The sequence below is a fragment of the Rousettus aegyptiacus genome, unplaced genomic scaffold (genome assembly GCF_014176215.1).
Source record: "Rousettus aegyptiacus isolate mRouAeg1 unplaced genomic scaffold, mRouAeg1.p scaffold_m13_p_12, whole genome shotgun sequence".
Taxonomy (NCBI): domain Eukaryota; kingdom Metazoa; phylum Chordata; class Mammalia; order Chiroptera; family Pteropodidae; genus Rousettus; species Rousettus aegyptiacus.
This window is the reverse complement of record NW_023416287.1, coordinates 76,688,813-76,708,811: the sequence shown is the minus strand read 5'-3', so window position 1 is coordinate 76,708,811 and position 19,999 is coordinate 76,688,813. Positions and strand designations below refer to the sequence as shown.

General features: G+C 35.9%; 1 protein-coding gene across 5 annotated transcripts in view; it reads left to right on the top strand.

Moving 5' to 3' along the window:
• The window catches only part of DYM (dymeclin), a 257,018-nt gene that overhangs the window by 53,264 nt on the left and 183,755 nt on the right, over positions 1-19,999 (top strand). For all 5 annotated transcript variants that reach the window (XM_036230028.1, XM_036230032.1, XM_036230030.1 and 2 more), the window contains 3 exons: positions 562-634; positions 13,729-13,854; positions 15,132-15,274. In XM_036230028.1, the coding sequence (XP_036085921.1) occupies positions 562-634; positions 13,729-13,854; positions 15,132-15,274 (342 nt within the window). The remainder of the gene's footprint in view (positions 1-561; positions 635-13,728; positions 13,855-15,131; positions 15,275-19,999) is intronic.

Genomic DNA, 19,999 nt, shown 5'->3' with positions numbered 1-19,999 from the left:
CTCCTTTTCTGTGACTTGGAAAATTCATTTTACCTTTGTTTTTTGGTCTGTAAAGAGGTTTTGGCCCTGACTCAGTTTTAGTCTGTGATCTGTCGAGCCCCCACAGGTTCAGAAAAGGTTCTCTGAGGCTATCAAGAAGATCAAGGGCAAGGTCAGATATTTATAGGAGGGAGGGAGAACAGGTACTCTACTCCTGATTCAAACAAAACAGCTAGAGCACCTTGACTTTTTATGTATTTTATATATTTGGCTTTAGTGTAAGATTTCATTAAAAAAACAGTACAATATAAAGAATTTGAAAGCTACTGGGCTACAGGAGTTATAAGATGCCTTCAAGCTCTAAAGGCTAATTAACAGCTGGTGTTCAAAATTTCTTTACTAGCTGAAGATCATAATTGATGCTAACTTGCTCATGATTTGTATTATATTCAGAGGTCAACATTAATGTCTGAGTGTGTGTAATAATTATTATTCTTATTCTTATTAGGAATGAAAACTGAACTTCTAAACAACTTCATTCTATTTTATACTTTTAAGCAAACTCTTTATGTGTCTTACCAGGTTCTGACTCAGAAGATCTTTTGGAAGAATTAGTCTGCTGTTTGATGCAATTAATCACCGATATTCCACTCTTGTAAGTTCTGACTCAGCCAGGATTTGTTTTATCTTCTGTGTATATTGAAGATGGTAATCGATCGTGTTGAAGAGTTTACAGGTTGCGGTGTAGTACTTTTATGTATGCCTTTTAAGGGTTGTACATTCATGGAGTTTTTTGATCTTTCTCGCCTAGTAATGTTTAAACTCTGAATATCCATCCTCTAAACAAGAATTTTAAGTTGTCAAGGGGAAAATAATCAAACTCTAGCAATATTAAGCATATAATAGGCACAGAAGTAGATTAATCTCTGTAATAGATCTTACAGATCTCTGTAAACAAAGGTTTAGGAAAAAAACAGTTTGAATCTAATTCATATGTGGTAGATGCAGCTAGTCGTTTAAATGTTATTTGTTCTTCCCTTCTTCTTTATCTCCTGATTTTATTTCTGGTCATTTTTGGAGAGTTTGGATTTTAATTTCCACCCTTGAAGCTAGATATGGTCAGTGAAATGTAGAGGTAATTCTCCAATGAAATTTGAGTATGGCTCTTTAAGGGGACCTGACTCAGCTAAGGAGGCCTATCTTTTTGTTCTCAACGGCCCTCTTTCCTGCCGTCTGGAATGTAGACAGGGCCTTTTGAATTGTGGCCATCTTAGCACCATGAGCCAAGGGACTCACAGAAAATTCCGCTTTGATGCCTTTGAGCTGCTAAACCAAAGTCATTAACTACCAGTCCCCTCTCTCCTTGTCGCTCCCTGGACTTCTCATGTGAGAGAAATAGACCCGTACTTGTTTATACTACTGTAACTGGATTTCTGTCACTGCAACTTCATGCAATTTTGGCATAATTCAATGTGTTTGTTACTTTTTAAGCAGTTACTCTCAACCTTTTTTTTTTTTTTTTTGTCTGTCTGAGGAGTCCTTTTAGACATTTTTTTCTTAATTGGCTCTGCCCCCTAATGAAAGCCGAATACCCCAGATACACTGAATATGTTTATATACTGTGGCCTTTGGAGGGTCACAAGTCATTATAATATCTATGAAGTTTTTCACCTTGATGAACCCATTTTCACTCCCTTGGGGATGATATCGCCCCTGTCGAGAATGCATATTTTAAAGGAATTATTTTCTAAATAAAGAAGTAAATTTTAAGGTTTATCACCGTAGAATCTCAATCTACACGAAGATATTGTTGGCTATGTGCTCTTCACTTGTAGTCCCGAAAGAAAAGACAGGTATTTGTGAGGAACTAGGCTCCTGGCTTCTGTTGTACATAAGTGCAACATCCAGAATTGTAATATAGATTTAGGAATGAGAACCACCAACCCCTGTTGTCATTAGGCCTGGTGATGTGCAGCATGAGACAAGTGAGGGAGGAATCACCTGATAGGGAAGGGCACAGGGGAAAATGTCCCATGTGAGTTGAACTCTTGTGACAGACACAGCTAGTAGCATGCCTGATATCCTTTCTCACCTCCCTTTCTAACATCTCCAGTATTGTTTGGGTGGCCAGTGTCTGCCTAGCTTAGTCTTCAGGCAATTTGGGAACTGAATGTGCCTGAAATGTGGCCCTGTGACTTAGCGTGGGCCAATTATATGTAAGCAGAAGCCGTGAGCTTGCAGAGCTTTTCGCTCTTTGTCCTTCTCTTCCTTCCTGGAATGTGGAGGCAACACGTAGGCCATCTTAAAACTATGATGATGAGTGCCGCCCGCAAAGAATCGTGTCCCAGGAGCATGGGATGTTGATGGCATTACGGACTATTAAACCAGCCCTAGATTGCTTCTCTTTAAATTTCTTACTTGAAAAAAATTAACCCTTATTTTGGTTGAGCCACTGTGGCTAGGTTTCTGTTACATACAGTCAAATGCAGGAAGGGATGCACTTTTGTTGTTTGCTATTTACTTGTCATAGTATATGCAATGTTATGTGTTTCTGATTTAATTTTAAAAATAACATCATCTCCTTTACACTATGTCCTTACAAATGCCAGCAATTTAATATATCTCCTAAACGAGTACATTCTTTTTTTCCCCTTTGTTGATAAAATGTCTTGGTGAAGTTAAGGAGAATTGAAATTATAAAGCCCTTTAGCTAGTAAATAAACCAGGAGTACAGTGACTAGACCAGCCACTGAACACTCTTGGGAAGCAAGCAGACAGTGTTGTAATATATCAAACATTTCAGTGTTTTAATGTGTTTATACTTTTTAAATGAACTGAAAATGCACAGACAACCAGATGTCTTGTATGATGTACACTCAGCTTTAACCAGCTGCTGAAACAATTTCTTATGATTTAATATTCTTGGAACCCATCCTGCAAGAAGGTTTGTCTTGGTAACTGTTTCCATGTGAAACCAAACTACTCTTTCCGTGTTTCATCTACTGTAACTGTAGTGCAGTGTTACGGATCAGCTCATAATTTAAGGCGGAATATTAACATATGGAAACCAGGATAGTCTCACACCTGAGCGTCATCAGTCTCACTACGAACTTTCACGCTAACATTGGTGTGTCGGTGCTGCATTAGCAGGGGGACGGCAAGAGGAATCCAGTTTTAATGGCCACTGAGGGTGATTCCAAACGAGACTGCACAATCATTCTGTTAATACTGAGATCAAGTGATTACCAAGAACATAGATATTTAGAGGTGTATAAATTAAGTTTTAAATTACACTTTATTATTAAGAGAATAAGATCACTATAGTAGTTTACATAAACTCTAAGAATTTGTAGGATTCGTGATGAAAATTGACTTCTAAATATTTAGAGGATACTGTTCTCAGTTTGGATTTTTTGATAAAAGTATTCTCTAAGGTGTTAATTTTCAAAGTCAGATTAAAATTACCCATCCTCCAGGAATCTGTCCTCAAATCCATACCCCTCAGCATTTATATATTTAAATAAAGATTAAGTCATGCATGGGCTCATGACTTGACATTTTCAGTGTACGTTGGGTCGATCCAACTAGAATTGAAATGTCTTCCAAAAGTAAAGCCTAGTCTTTAATTAATGTACCTGCTCCTTGATCTCAAGGAACTGTGTGGGAAAGGAGTAAAAAGTAAGTTAAAAGTATTTTCCTGAAGACTAGTAGAGAGTGTAACGGAAGGAACATGGTCGGCAGGCCATGGCCGAAAGCACAACACGTAGAACTGGTGACAGCGTCTTGGTAAGTCTTGAGTTGAGAGCCCCGTGACTCCACCAGTGGTCCTAGCATCAGAAGCAGTTATGTTGTACGGGTCCCAAACTGGTATTTTGAGGACTGCTTGTGATGCTTTTATAAATTATGAAATTGAAGTTGTTTTGAGGACTTGAACTGGATTTCTTTCCTTTTTAGTCTTTTTATCTTTTTGTTGCTGTAATTTTGTTAAAGCTGTCACTGCTAGCTGTATACGATGATGCCATTGTCAAGAATAGGCCCAGTGACACCACTCTGAACAGGTCCCCGAGAGGTCCGCTCAGAGTGGGTCTTTCTGTTGGTCCCAGACCAGACGTACAGCATCTTGCTCTGAGGTCTGCGCATGTTCTTCTCCTTTATCAACCTATGAACTCATTAAGGATTGGGGCTGCCGAATTCTCAGCCTGGCCCTGATTCGCAGGTTTTCGAATTATAATTTAATCTAAGAAAGCTCTTCTAGTTTTTTCATAAGTTCTGTCCTGGTAAAGATGAGATATTCATAACGGACTGCTTTCGCTGCCTTTTGGGGGATCTGTGTCTATTTGTGTGGTGGGACTTTGTTGACTTTTCAAGTAGAGGGATGTCTGATGTCGTCTGCTAACCTTGTCCACACCACTCATTCTACTTCAGCCATGCCGGTGCCTTTGCTAATTTGGAGCCTGCTAGTTCACTCTTGTCTCCAAGGCGCTTACCCTCTCTTCTTCTCTCTTGAATGTCTCCCCTCAGATAGCTGCATGGCTCATGTGCTGCCTTCCTTCAAGCTTCCTTCTGCTCAGAGGTCTGCTTTTTAAAAAGAAACAACTGCTCTGAGTGGCCTAAAATAGCACTCCTCTTATTCTCTGTCCTTTTATTGTGCTTTATTTTTTGTCTGAATACTTATCATACTTTCATATTATCTGTTATCTCTATTATTTGTATTTCTCAAATGAAATTAGAATGAGAGCCCATGAAAAAAAAAAATTCTTCTCATGCCAGCACTTACATATTGCTGTAACCCTAGTTCTCAACAGTTGCATTAGTTTGACTGGAGCAGAGAGTTTGTAGGAGATAAGGGGTGGAGCAGCTATGCTGTTTGGTGGAGTAAAGACTTGAATGTTAGCAGGGCTAAAGGTTTGATTATGTTTAGGATTCCCTATTTATTAGGATATGAAAGAACAATATATATTTTTTAGAGCCATTTCTCTAAAATCCATCTTGGAAGTATTTGGGGAGGGATGAAACTGGTTAAGAATCTTTATCAAATTCTCTTTATCCACAGGATTTTTGAAATATAGTAAAATGATATCAAATGAACATTAATTCAACCCTTAGACTGGTGGTATTGGCTTAGATGTGATACTGTGGAAAATGTGAATATTGAAAATTTTTCGTGCTAACAGTGAGTAGGGTGGTTCAAGAACTGGACGAGCCATAACCAGTTTCCTTATGAATTCTGCAAGCTGTTGGAAGGAAGTGAAGGAACTGGAGAGACCCATGGTTGGCAGCGAAGGGCCTAACTGTTGGGAAAATGCCTTTCCGCGGCCCTTCACGTTGCTGCTCAAACACTCCTTCACATCAGCCTCAGCAGGGTGGATGGCTAATGCAAGTCAGCATTAAGTTTTAGGTGCTAGAAGGTAAATATCAAGTATAGCTTTCTGGTGGAATTAGGTGTTTATAACATTATAGCACTGAGTTAAATGTGACAGTGTTTTCATATACCAATAAGATATTGTATATAAAGTTCACAATACCATTTTAGCTTGAAAATTGATTTCTGGTGCCTTGGGGGAGAAAAATTCCAATTAAAAAACTTTTAGTATGCAAACCTTTACCTGGTTTATTGAAGAAATCTGAGCAAAATATATCCAGTACCACAAATAATGTTTATTTTACAAGATATGTGCTCAGATTGTTCATAAATGCTTAACTGACTGTTGCCAAAAAGTATAGGCTCTATTCTGTAGTACAAAGAAACACTACTGATTCTGAACCCAGAAATTAGGGTTCGAAGCCTAGCTTTACCGCTAACCAGCAATGCCCCTCCAGGCCTCAGTTTTCTCATGGTAAAATTGGAGTTAATAGGTCAGAGATTGTCACTTGGAAAAGACATTTGAAGGCATTAAGGATCCAGTTGTTTAATATTTTAGTTATGGAAATTGAAGGGTATGAGCTTGGAGACCAGCTCTCATAACTATCGAAGGAACAGCTAGGCAAGTTGATAGTTTAATACATCATGTCCTTAATTGCAGTAAAGGGGCAGGCAACTGAGAGGGAGCATCCCATCTGGGATGAGGTCTTTCTGGGCTCTCACTGCTACTTTGTTGCTTCAGGTTGTGTTGAGGACCAAGCAATGAACGTGTAAATGCTTTCATAATTTTTAAAATGTTTTATGATTATAAAAGTGTGTTGTCTTGCACATACTAAGTACTCAAGAAAAACATTGAATTTACTTGCTTCTGAGTTAATTTTCATATTTTAAACTTCTCAAGAAAAAGTAGTAGCACTTGATCATTAACAAGTATAGTTGATTTTGGACACTGAATGTCTGAGATTCAAAAGAACAAGGCTGAATAATCTGTGTGGGAACTGAAGCCAGTTTCTGACAGTTTCTAGCCTGGCATTAGGTGTAAAAGATGAGCAGGACCGAGAGCAGAGTCCTGAATCCTAGCTGTTATTTTTCCTGCGTATGCATATTTCCTTACAAGTTATGGGCTGTTTAGAGTCATATAATTATCAGATTTTTAGAACTAGGATTAAGCTTTGTTCAAACTTATCTTAGCCCTTTAATTTCCAAATGATGTCACGAAAGTAAGTAGAGGGAAAGAAGTGACTTATCTAAGGTCAGTTTGCAGCATTGTTACATAGCTCAGTCCCAAAAACATTGAGACTCTGCCTTGAAAGAATTTTTACTTTTAAAAAAGCGAGACTGGTACAGAATGTTTTTGTTCATTTCTTTTGGTGTTGTTAATACATATATAGCAAAGTATGAATTAGATGGTTTGGCATTAACGACTGCAGATTTTAATTTTACCAACAAATAGTTGATTTTTTTGTGTGTGTGCTGCTTATGTAAATTAATTCTTTACAAATTTCAGGCATAATCCATATTACATTACATTTGGATACTTAATCCTAGTTATCAATGTTGATGCAGTTATTTTAAATTGTTAATGTACGTGTGCCCATGGTTTGAGGCAAAAAATCAGATAGCACAGAGGGCTTATGAGGAGAACGAATGTTCTTTGTCCTGTCCCTTTTATTTCTTTCCTCCCCAGAGACAGTCATTTTTAATTCTTAGCTATTCTGGTGTTTTTTTTTGTTTGTTTTTGTTTGTTTTTTAATTAATAGGCTTTATTTTTCAGAGCAGTTTTAAGTTTACAGCAAAACTGAGCAGAAAGCACAGAGATTTCCCATATCCCCCCTGACCCTCTCACGCCACACACACATGCATAGCCTCTCCCACTATGAACATCCCACATGCCACCCCAGGGGGTCGTTTGTTAGAGTTAATGAACCTACACTACACATCATAATCGCCCAAAGTCACAGTGTACATTAGGGTTCACTCTTGGTATGGTGTACTTTCTGTGGGTGTGACAAATGTATAATGATGTGTATCCACCATTATAGGATCAGAAGAGTAGTTTCACGGCCCTAAAATCTTCTTCTGTGCTCTGCCCGTTCATTCCTCCCAGCCACCCCTAATGCCTGGCCGCCACTGATCCTTTTACTGTCTCCGTAGTTTTGCCTTTTCTGAAATGTCACACTTTTCAGATTGGCTTCATTCGCTTCGTAATAAATATACATTTAAGATTCCTCCACGTTCATGGCTTAAAAGCTCATTTCTTTTTGGCGCCAAATAATATTCCATTGTCTAGACAAACTTCATACACATAAATTCACTTTGCATATATACAGATATAGTCATCATCTAAATCTAAAGTGTGTACACTTTTAAATTTGATAAAACTATGATAAATTTGGTTAAAAAAAAAAGGTGCCTCCTACAGCAATTATACCAATTATAATCCCACCAAAACCATTTCACAGAACCTTGCCAATACTGTGTATTATAAAATTTTTTGTAGGTTAAAAGTGGAATTCATGTTGTGATTCTTATATGTATTTTCTCATTACAAGTGAAGTTGAATATCCTTTCATATATTTAAAAGCCATTTTTAACTTTCGATGAAGGTTTGCTTAACAATCATTTTGAATTCCTGAGAGTTTTTTTCACTCCTTGTTTCTTGTTTTTTGAATGCAACATTTTATATTGGTATAATTGTACTTTGGACACCCACATAACATCATTTTGGTATATTTGCTTTATTATTATGTATCCATCTTATCATTCCATTATTAATTTTTGATTTTTAGGATATTTTTAAAAGCTCTTTTTTGGTTGTTAAACTTTATTTTAAGAAGGCATGTGGCTATATTTTATACATTTGATGCATTATTACATATATAGTATTAGTTCGTTGAGAAACCATGAAAACATGGAATGGATATTTGAGTTTATTTCATCCATCCCTTAATTTTTACAAATGATAAAATTGAAGGTAAGGTGGCTGATAAGGTAGCAGGTGACAATTCTGAGCCTAGAATCCATATTTTTTGACTCCTTAACTGTAGGTACTTTCCGTTCCGCTGATAAGACTTATTATAAATGAATATTATATTTTCGATTTTGTTAACTTTTAAAAATTAGCCATCACTACTATTGACAATATCTGTAATATACTATGCCACTTTTTAGTCTTTCCTTATATTTTACTTTAGACTCTCCATGTTGGCATGACATTGATGTTTCTAAATTTTGGTCTTAATCCTTTGAACTCGTCAGTTGTTTTTGTTAAATTTATGTTCCACTTACAGTACTGTCCGGTTCCTTATCCAATAGTAAGTCAGAGGAGGATGTTTTTCCCTCCGTATTCGTTGACTTTGCCACGAGCCAACACTAACACCCATTTCATGAAGGCTTTTGTCCTTATCCAGATGTCCCACTCTGCCCTCGCAGAGCAGCACAAGGTCATGGTGCCTGTCTTTTTTTGCTTCACATGAAATTAATTACTTGCTCCAACAGTAGTTTGTTCTAGGACATTTCCAGCCAGATGGTGGAAAGTTCTTGGATAATATGGCAGCCAAAGCAACACTTTGGCTTTTTAAAGTTGACTTTGTTTTGGTGATTGTGTAATGAAAGTCTTCTGAGGATTATACAAGAACATTAAAACAAGAAAGATCTGCTGGTTTAAAACATATTTCATCTTTTAAAAACCACCACACTCAGCATGGTAGAATTTTGGTTTCTTTCAAGTATTGGTGTCTCTGGCTCTTTTCCCCAATAATTTGGCACTTAGGATAGCCTAATTAATATATTTTAAACTTTATTTTTGTAGGAATCTAACATTGCCTTGAATTCCTTTTTTTTTTGAGCACTATAGAAAGTCACAGCAAGAAATTATATTATCTAGCCCAATGTACTTATTTACAAATAAGAAATATAGACCTGATTATTTGTTGAAGATAACAGAGTGAGTTTAATAGAGAACTTAGAAGCAGGTCCTCTGTTTTCTAATTTTGGGTCGATGACTCCTATAGCATACCATGATGTGATTCAGGGTTTTTTTTTTTTTTTTTTTTGCTTTTCTTTCAGTGTATCATGAAATTTTAATCAATAAAAGTTCAACTTTATGATAATCCTCTATTTTTAGTTTTTGATTAATTCAGTTTTCAAGTAGAGGATACATTTATATTCAAAAATCTAAATATATAAAAGAGTATGTGGAGTATCTGTAGTCGAAATTGAGATTAGATATTATCCTCAGACCATCTCTCATGATTTTTTTCCCAGGAAATTTCCTCAGAGAGACAACCAGCTTGAAGCAAATGTTTCTCCCACTCATTTTTTTTAATGCCCTTCTCATTTAATAAATTTAAATTGAAAATAATAAAAAATAGTCACCTATAATCTCATCTTCCAGGATTGCTGTTTTTATTTTTTGCATATTAGCATCTGCATGTATATTCATTCATATGGTACATACTGTTCTATCTTTGCTTAATATTACCACACGAAGTACATATTTCAATAAGGTATTTCAAAAGCAGATAGGATAACTTGTCTTATGAGACCAGCAGAACTCTTATACTAAAGCCTAACAATGACATTACATAAAAAGAAAATTATAGACTGATATCTCATGAATATAGGAGAAAAACCTTTTTAAACATTTAGCAAATTGCATCCAGCAATATATGAAAAGGATAATACATCATAACGAAGTGGAGCTTATCTCAGGAATGCAATTTTATTAACTCCTGAAAATCATCAATATAATATGCAACATTGACAAAATAAATGAGAAAAGACATATGATTGTTTTACTAAATGTGGAAAAAGCACAACCAAATTCAAGATTCATTCATGAAAAAACTCTCAGCCAAGTAGGAATAGAGGGAAACATCTTCAACTAGATATAGACGTGGTTAAAGTTAAAGGCTTTTCGATGAGGAGAGTGCCCTTTATTTTCCTAGTGGGTCCAGTCTAATCTCGTGAGTTCTTAAAGGTAGAAGATGAAACCAGAAAGGCGGATCAGAGCGGCGCAACACGAGGAGTCATTCAAAGCCATCACTTGCTTTGAAGATGGAGAAAAGGATCCATGGGCCAAAGAATGAAGGACCTCCAGAAGCTGGGAAGTGCCCACAGCTTACAGCCAGCAAGAAAATGGGGGCCTAGGTTTTACAGCCAGGAGCAGCCAAATCCTGTCAGCAACTCACACCAGAAGGAAGTGATTCTTCCCTAGAGCCTCCAGAATGGAAAGCAGCTTGCTAACACCTTGAGTTTAACCCCTTGGGACCTATACTGCAACTACAGAACTGTATGATAACAAATTTGCGCTGTTTTAAGCCACTAAGCTTGTGGTGATATGCTAATGGCAACAATATAAAAATTAATGAAACATTCAACTTCTCAAAGCATATAACTTTAGCAAATTTAATTTGTTAAATATAGAATTTTAGATGGTTTATTCCAATCAATATTTATTAAGTATCTACTGTATTATGATAATTACTACTAGGTACTTTCTCATAAACAGCCATTTTAATGTGTTTAATGCATGTATTTTTATATGTATATGTTCAAGTACAAAATGGTATTCTTTTATATATGCATTTTTAATGTACACAAATAGAACTGTGTTACAGAACTCACTGAGTTTTTTGTTTTTTCCTCTCAGAACTATTTTTAAGACTTACCTGTAATGCTAAATGAGCATCTAGACTGTTGCTGGCAAAACTGCTTCATTTGTGTGTATCCACCACATTTTTTAGTCAGTTCCTCAGTGATGGACACCTGGACTGACTCCAACTTTGCAACACCACAAATAATAAGTGTCTTTATATTATTTTTACTATTACTGCATAATAAATTCCCCTAAACTTTAGTCCTTTAAAACAACATTGTTTCACAGTGTTTTAGGATCAGGAATCTGGATACAGTGTAGCTTTGTGCCTGACTCTGACTCAAATGTCTCATGAGGTTGTAGTTAAACTTAGAGCTAGGGCTGTAGTCTCATCTGAAGCCTCAACTAGAGAGGACCTACTTCCTAGATTTCTCATGTGGCTGTTGGTGGATTCAATTCCTGTAGGGTTGTTGGAATGAGGGCTTCACTTCCTCACTGGCTGTTGACTGGAGGAGGCCTCCTTTAGTTCTTTGCCAGGTGGACTTCTCCATGTGTTAGCTCACAGCAAGTCAGCTGGCTTCCCTCAGAAAAGCAAATAGGAGAGAGAGAGAGTGAGAGCATGCTCAACACAAGTCATAATCTTTTTGTAAGCTAATTTCCTCAGAGAAGTGACATCCTATCACTTTTACTGTATTTTCTTTGTTAGAAGTGAGTCACTAGATCCAGCCTACATTCAAGAGGAGGCAGTTACACAAGGACATGGATATCAGGAAGTAGGGATTATTGGGGATCATTTAGAGGATGCCTTCCACAGTCCTCAAGCATATTTCTGTAAAAAAATTTTTGGCATAATTACTGGGTCATAGGTTATTCTCTGAAATGACTGTTCTGGTTAATGTTCTCATTAGCAGTACATGAGGGTTTATATTATCATTATATGGCTGCCACTGCTTTACATTATTAAGGCATAAAGGGATACAACATTGTTTTAAACTAATTACGTCTTTGTTCTCTCTCTTTTTTTTCCTAGTGAAGTTCTTGCCTTTTTTCTTGGCCATTTTCAGGAGTTGCTTGTAAAAGTCTAGCTTTAGTTTCTTGTTCTTCTTCCAATCTATCATTTGTCTGTTAACTTTGTCCAAGGTTTCATTTGTTGAGCAGTAATTTTTAATTTTGATATAGTTAAGTACAGGTTTTTGACTTTATGGTTTGTGCTCTTATTTAAGAAGTCTTTTCTTGTGCTTATGTTATGAGCATATCATTGTACATTTTCTTTTATTTAGTTTTACCATTCACATCCAAGTCTTAGTTCGTCTGTGGTAGGTCTTTGATATATTGTAAAATAGAGATCCATCATTTTTCTTTATGCAATGAGCCAGTTTTTCTTAGCACAATCTTCTGTATAATTTTTCTCCATTGAGTTGTGGACCTATCTTTATTATATATTGTTTCCAGTAATGCACAGGTTTAACTTACATGTTAATTTCTCAATTGAATTCCATTGGCCTATGTATTTTTGTGCAAATATCATGTTTTTATTACTACATGTGTATAGCATAGATTGGTATTTGGTAGAGAAAGTCCCTTCACTCCTCATTTTCAAGATCCACTTAGCTATATGTTTATTATTTCAAAAAAATTTTAGAGTCAGTCTATGAAGTCCCTGAAAAAAATCCAATGAGAATTTTGATTGTGATTGCTCTGACTTTAGAATTAATTTGTATAGAATTTAGATCGTTCATTGAGAATTTAGATCTTTCCATTCAGATTATCCTGTATGTCCTTTATTAGATCAATTGCATGGGCCTCTCTGTATTTTGCATATTTTTAAAAATGTATTTCTATCAGCAATAACTCCTTAAAATATCTGGTAGCATTTAAGTTTGCTCAGTCCTAGAATCAAGTCATTTTAATTTGTTTATTGAGCCTCATTTAAGTAAGCAATAAGTATTTTTCTTTGGGCTTTCCATGAATATTTCAGTTCTGTAAAAATATTTTGATATTCTTTTGGAGCTATTACTCTCTTTGCTCTGCTGTTGAGATTACCACTTTCCTGGTCTAACATGTTACTATTCCCAAGATAATCATGTTTAAACTTGCAATAACTGAAGATTTCCTGATGCATTTATTTCTGTTTGTGTTCCCTGCTCAGCTGAAATTGTATTTTTTTTTTATTTGATCTAAGATTTGTTTCTAAGAGGGAATAATGATGTTGAGAGGACAAGTGTGGTCCTTCATCATAGAAATATGCTTAATAAAATAAGAATGATTTGTTTACTATTCATACTTTGCTTGGACATGCAGAGTTGGCCTTGAGAATGTAGACCCTAGAAATAGAAGATGTAGGGTATGCCATTGTTCTCATTGTAAAGTGATTGTCAACTTGAAAAGGCATATTTTCACCCCTACACTGTGATTTCTCTTCAGTTTTACAGTCTGAATATTTGTTTCTGTATTATAAGTAAACAGGAATGAACATGAGGTCTTCAGAATGGATCTTCAAAGCAGAGCATTGCTGCTCACTGTTTCCGTTATATACTAATAGAAATTTAGGAGATAGGAATTGGAAAGCAATGGAAACCTGACCCAAGTGCAAGAGCTAATGCCTGGGAAAGGGTTTCATAGTGTTTTCTCAACTTAATTTTTATGTTAAACATTTTAATATTTTTTTATAACCTAGAAACGTGGAATATTTAGGTTCGAGTTTTTAAATGTATAGTTTATTTAAAAAAGAGCAACATCTTAATCTTTCAAACTGATCATTATTCTGTTTTGTTTCCTATTTCTCCAGAGATATTACATATGAAATATCAGTAGAAGCTATATCAACAATGGTTGTTTTTCTTTCCTGCCAACTCTTCCACAAGGAAGTTTTGCGACAGAGCATCAGTCACAAGTATTTGATGCGAGGTCGATGGTATGTTTTTGTTTTAAAGTTGTCTATTTTTTTATTGTATAAATCTATATTTCCAGTTTTGTCCTCTTTAGTACCGTCCTGTGTCACCAACCAGGCATTCCTCTGGTGGTTCTATCAGTACTTCAAACCCAACACATAAGGAACCAATTTCTGCCTTTTTGCTCAAACTATCCATCCTTCTTGCCCATTTTATTTTCCAGTTCCATGACCTTCTCTAGTGGTTTCTTTGTAGAATTAAAACTTTGAAGTCATCTTTCTTCCTTCTCTATCATTCTCTTTGTCTGAGCAGTCATCCAGTAATATTTGTTAAAGTTATTTTTATATCTTCCCCTTCTCACCAGTCCCACTTAGACTGCTGTAATCTATGCCCCATCACCATGTGTTTGGACTGTTTCAACAGCCTCTTAACTGAGTGTTCCTACTTTCATTTAGTCAACAAATATTTATTGCGTGCTAACCATGTGCCAGGCATGTGTTAGGATATGGGACTGTGCTCCTGAGCAGAAGCTTATAACCTCCTTTGGGTGAGGATGGTGATAGATACACACACACACACACACACACACACACACACACACACACACACCCTTCTATTGACACAGTCTTCACGGAATTTTAGAATGTAAAACAAAGATAAAGTAGTCTTGATTAAAGGTCTCAAGGAGTTGGGGGCTTTGTCTTTCTCACATCCTTCTTGTTACCTTCATCATTTCCACGGCACCTTCACTGATAATAGGAGAGTCTATTAAAACTTTTTCTCTAGATTGTGGGAACTGATCTATCATCACATAACCGTTTTACTTAGAAGCAAAGAGTATTAACATTACAAAAATCTATATACACACTAATATATTTTTTGTATGCATACATAAATTGAATAATGTCCTACATTAAAAAGTATAGTCTTTTATTGCTTTGTAGTTCTTGCGATTCTCTGGTTATGTGTTACCACCTCCCTTCAAGTGCCAGGTACTGTATTATATGCTGACTTTATAATATCTCATCTGTTATACAGATTACAAATAAGAAAGCTGAAGTTCAGGAGTTGAAGTGATTTGACCAATGATTATGGCATAGTAAGGAGGAAAGCCAGGATTAAGCCTCAAGTCTAATCTCAAACCCCATGTTCTTTCCCATAACATGACAATGCTAGATTTCTTTGACTTGTGCTAAACCTTATATATTAATAGATTATAAAGATTATAGGTATCATTATACAAAATCAAGTGACTGCCATAAGTATGAGTTTGATTTTCTTCTTTTTTTTGTGTGTGTAGTCTTCCATACACCAGCAAACTTGTGAAAACCTTATTGTATAACTTTATCAGACAAGAAAAGCCACCTCCTCCAGGAGCACGTGTTTTCCCCCAGCCATCAGATGGGGGAGGACTACTCTATGGACTTGCATCAGGAGTAGCAAGTAAGCCTTCTCAGATTTTTTCAGTTCTTTGATATGCATAGATTTTGTCTAATTAGTCATAAGAAATTCTGTTCCCTTGGCTGTCACTACTAACAGTTACATTGAATCTGTGCAACTGGCTAAATGTGAAGTCCTGGAAGTAATTTAAAATATTAATTTTTGCATTTGGTACAGTGATTTTTGCAGTGAAATATCTGCAGGTAATGAATAGATTGTTTACCTAAAAGACATTTTTTTCCAAGAAGAGTGTTTATAAATAAATATGCTTATTGCATGAGTTCTAGCTGTACAATGTAAACACAGTTAAGCTTTTGGAAACTTTTTACTACTTGTGTTTAATGAGGAAATCCTCATTATTGGTTAGGATTTTACATGACTAACGGGGTCTATTTTCTTATTATACTCATCATTTTATTTGTTAATGACAAATTAGTACATTTTGAAGAGTTTTGTCATAAATTCAAAAGTAGTACAAAGGTGAGTTTTATCAGATTGGAAGCAAATTTCGTTAGCTGAAGAAAGTTCTTTCCCACTGTCCAGAAAAGCCTCATTTCTGCTTCACAGTGTTCAGACCTAAAGATAGGACCTGGGTCCTAAGAGTTTGTAGCTGAACTTTTGCTTTATTTCAAAGGAGAAGCAAAAGCTAGACTGACACTTTGGTGGTGTAAGGTGCATGGGCGCTTTTATGAAACTAGCGGGACAGTGTCCCTACTTATCAACAGATCAGAGTTCAGTTGTTTGAATGAATTTTAAGTGGAGCTGAGTTCCACAGCTGAATTATGGCTGTAGCCTCCTCTTCACACTAGGCAGGACCGTCGTTTTAATATGAAAATGTAGTAGTATGGTAACTTATTAGATAATGAGGCTTGAGAACCTCTGTAGATCGAAAGACCTCTCTCTTGACTTCAGCAATTGATCTGTGAACCAGGTTTCCTAAATTTGCGTTCCTTTGATTTCTTTAAATGTTGTGAGTTGAATGACGTTTGTGCGCACTCTTGCTTTGGTGCTGTGCTGAGCAGGCTGCCTAGAATGCCAGACCTGCAGAGGTGTGTTCTCCGCCTTCCTGCTGCCCACCGCCCTCACTGTTTCAGGTGAGGAGGCTGTACCTGGCTTGCTCGTTCATTAGCCTCTGAAGGCAGCATAGGAATGGCTTTTTGTGTTCATTGGGAAGAAGGCATCATTAACCCATTAGTATTTTTTTTTTCAATCATTAAACTAGTCTAGGTATTTAAAAGCCAAATATTTTGCAATACTTGAATATGTTTGGAGATTTCTGGGAGGAGGTATTACAAGGTCATTAACTACTTTCTTCAACCCAATGGCAAAACTTTGCAGTTTTTTTTTTGAGTAAACATGGATTTGTATGTGGTTTTGGTTTTTCTTGCAGTTCTTTGTCATCAGAGTGAAGTCCAAGGTGGCATGTGGTGTCATCATATCAGCACCAGGTGCCAAAAAACTTGACATCTAAATTTTAGATCTGCTCCCACCTTGTTAGTATACTGGAAGGAAGTCTTAATTTTCCTACCTCTAGGCTCCTTGTCTTTTGCATGAGAAGGCCGGTATAGATGATTTCTGAGATTATTTCTGTATAACTTTCAATGATTCTATGGTCTTTTCCCCCACCATTTTAAAATTTAATATTCAGTTAAGGGCATTAAAATAGACTTATGACTTTTAATGTGCTATAGTTAGAAGACATTTAATAGAACTTTCTTCCTAAAACTTTACAAAATTACTCATGTAAAAATTTAATTCGTGATGGAGTAATTATCCATTATTTCACATTATGTGACTCAAGGATTATAAAAACAACAAAAGGACATTCTCCTGAAAAGCACAGCTATGTATTGTGGGTAAGATAAAATGCAAAATTGATCACATTATATAATTTGGAATTAAGCCGTGTTCCAGGAAAGTCAATCAAATTGACAAAAGAAAATTTGACTTTAGTTATGTAATCACTTTTGATGACCTTTTGGTTGGTAGTTTAATTTTCTTACAATAATATTGGCTTGAGAAAATGTCATTTGGAAGTTCTTCACTGAAAAGAAATGTTGCAAAGCTAGATGCAAATTATAAACTCTTGGATTATAGTCATTTTCTTTGGGATTGAATTTTTCCTGGGCATAGAAAGCATTTTCTTTCATATCAGTATATATATTGTATGTTTTGCTGAAATTATTACCTTTGAAGCAGCGCCTTATTTGAGAAAACTTCATAATTTTGAGTAGTGAAGTTTTGTTGGCACTGTCAGGGAAGAGGAGAATCCTGTGCTAGAACTGGGTCCAGATGAGTAGTCAGCCACATGTCTGGGCCCTCACCGGAGTTAGCAAGCCTTCTCCAGTTTATTCTCAGGTTTTCAGATTATTTCTGGGTATTCTATTATTTGTTTCCTAGACTCCAGCAAAACCTGTGTTACATATTACATGCTTGACACTCTTTTTCATGCCTTTGCTTGAGTTATCTCTTTAACTTAGAATCCTACCTCCTTCTCTCTCTGACTTTGACGTTCTGCCCATCCATCCATTAAGGTCCATCTCAAGTACCACATTCTCCTCGAAGACTTCCTTTTCTCTCTTCTAGCAAAATGTGGTCTTTCCCTGTGGCACTTACTCTGCTTTGTGTTATGATTACTATATAGAAGCGTTTGTCTCCCTACGTTGGTTCTGCATACAAGACAAAGAGCTAACATGTCTCTAACACTTCTGAGTTTACAGAGCAACTTGTTGTGTATCTCACTTTATTCTCATAGCAACTTTGTGAAGTAGATGGTTTTCCCTTTTTAATGTGGTAGAGAGATGTTCCTGCTTATTAAATTACTTTTCTAAGATTGCATAGGAAAGAGGTAATATTGGTTTGCACCTTGCCTTTCATTGTCATCACCTGACTCCTGAGTGTGTTGACTTCCATGAAGGTGTTCACTGCAGTATCCAGCAGAGCACCTTACATCTGCGGACTGTCAGTCAGTAAATACTTGTTGTCTGTGATTACATACCAAAAGCTAATACTTGTCTGCACGCAAGGTAAATGTGAACTCAGTCAAAATTCAGATTGATTTAACATTTTATTTCATTTGTTTTATATTTGTATTCTCTCCTTACCTCTCTCTCTTAATCATTCTGTGTGCGCACACACACAATTTTTTTTAACCATTTAAAAGTAAGTTACATGCATCATGGCCTTTTACCTCTAAATACTTGAATGTGTAATTCCTAAAAAGAAATTTCTCTTATGCAACCACAGTACACTTATCAGTTCAGCGTTCAGCTACCCTTATAAACAAATGAGGTAAGCATTTGTTCTACCTCAGTAAAAATAAAGAAATGGAGATTTACCTCTATATTTTAAATCTCCTTTATTAAATATAGTGTCATTTGTGATGTACTTAAATTGGATTTTTACAATTAGGTTTTCTTCTATCTACTCAAAATGATCAGTTTATGTATCTGAGACTAAAAGCTCCGTGATGCAGCACATAGCTTTCTTCTTTTCTTCTTTTCTGTCATTGGCCCTGCAATATGCAGTGAGTGCTTCGATGGTGTTCAATCAGAATGTAATAAATAATTGGAGTAATTATTAACACTTTTTAGTTACTACTGATAAGTTTTTTGCAGTTAATAAAAATTAACTTGTATAGATCTTGTTCTTTTTTTAAAAAGCATTTTTACATGTGTCAAGTGTGATTTATTTTTTTTTCACCAGAAGTGGTTAGAATGAATTATACACTTATATATTACTTTTCTTGATAATATCTATAATATATGCCAACAGGTCCTATTCATAATTGTGTAGTACAATAAAAAAATGGTTTCCTTCTTCTCTATAGTTTCGTAATGTAGAAATTCCTCTGACATGCTGACAAAATGGAAAATAATCAATTGATAAATCACTTTATCGTTTAGGAAAGAATGCTACAGTTTTAACTACTGTGGTTTTTAAATGAATCATAGGATTTCAGAATTTGGAGAGATGATGATGAAGGTCATCCAGTGGCTCGCAAACATTAGGAAAACCACCTGACATACTTTTTAAAAATGCATGTGCATATACTTACCTTGGAATTTCTAAGTCACTAGATGTGAGATGGGGCCCAGTCATATACATTTTTAACATGCATTCTGGATGATTGGAATATCGCTGGTCCATTTCAGTACTGGTCATATGGTGTGGGTCCCTTTCTTATGTTTGAATCTCTTTTGTTGTGGGTTTCTCATGGCAGATGTTTGAGCCAATACTGATAACTGCTTTGGAATACGCCGTGTTGAGGCCACTCTAAGGGGTTTAATTGACCCCCGCCCCCATGTATTATGTTAGTTTTTCTACTTATTGCTTTCTGTATTGCTCTCTGGTGTTGACGAGATCCAGTTTATCAGGTTTGTTCTTTAAGTCTGACCTTGAATACAGTACTCCAGCATGAAATAGATTGGAACGCAAACCTGATTTCTGGGCACTGTACCTTTTTATTAATCTAGTCTAAATGCACATTTACTCTTTTGGCAGATAATATTTAGTTACTAGTGAATTTATTGTTAATTTTATCATCTTAAGTTTTTTCCATAGTTTTTATGTCCTGTCTTTCCCCTTCAGGCTTTATGTATGCAGGTGCAGACCTTTCAGTATGTCTTAGGTATAATTTTGTTAGCTGTGGTATGGACCATAATTCCAGCCAAAGAATAAGATCTGCTCTCATTTTAGCTCTAGATCATTAAAAAAATATTTGGGGGC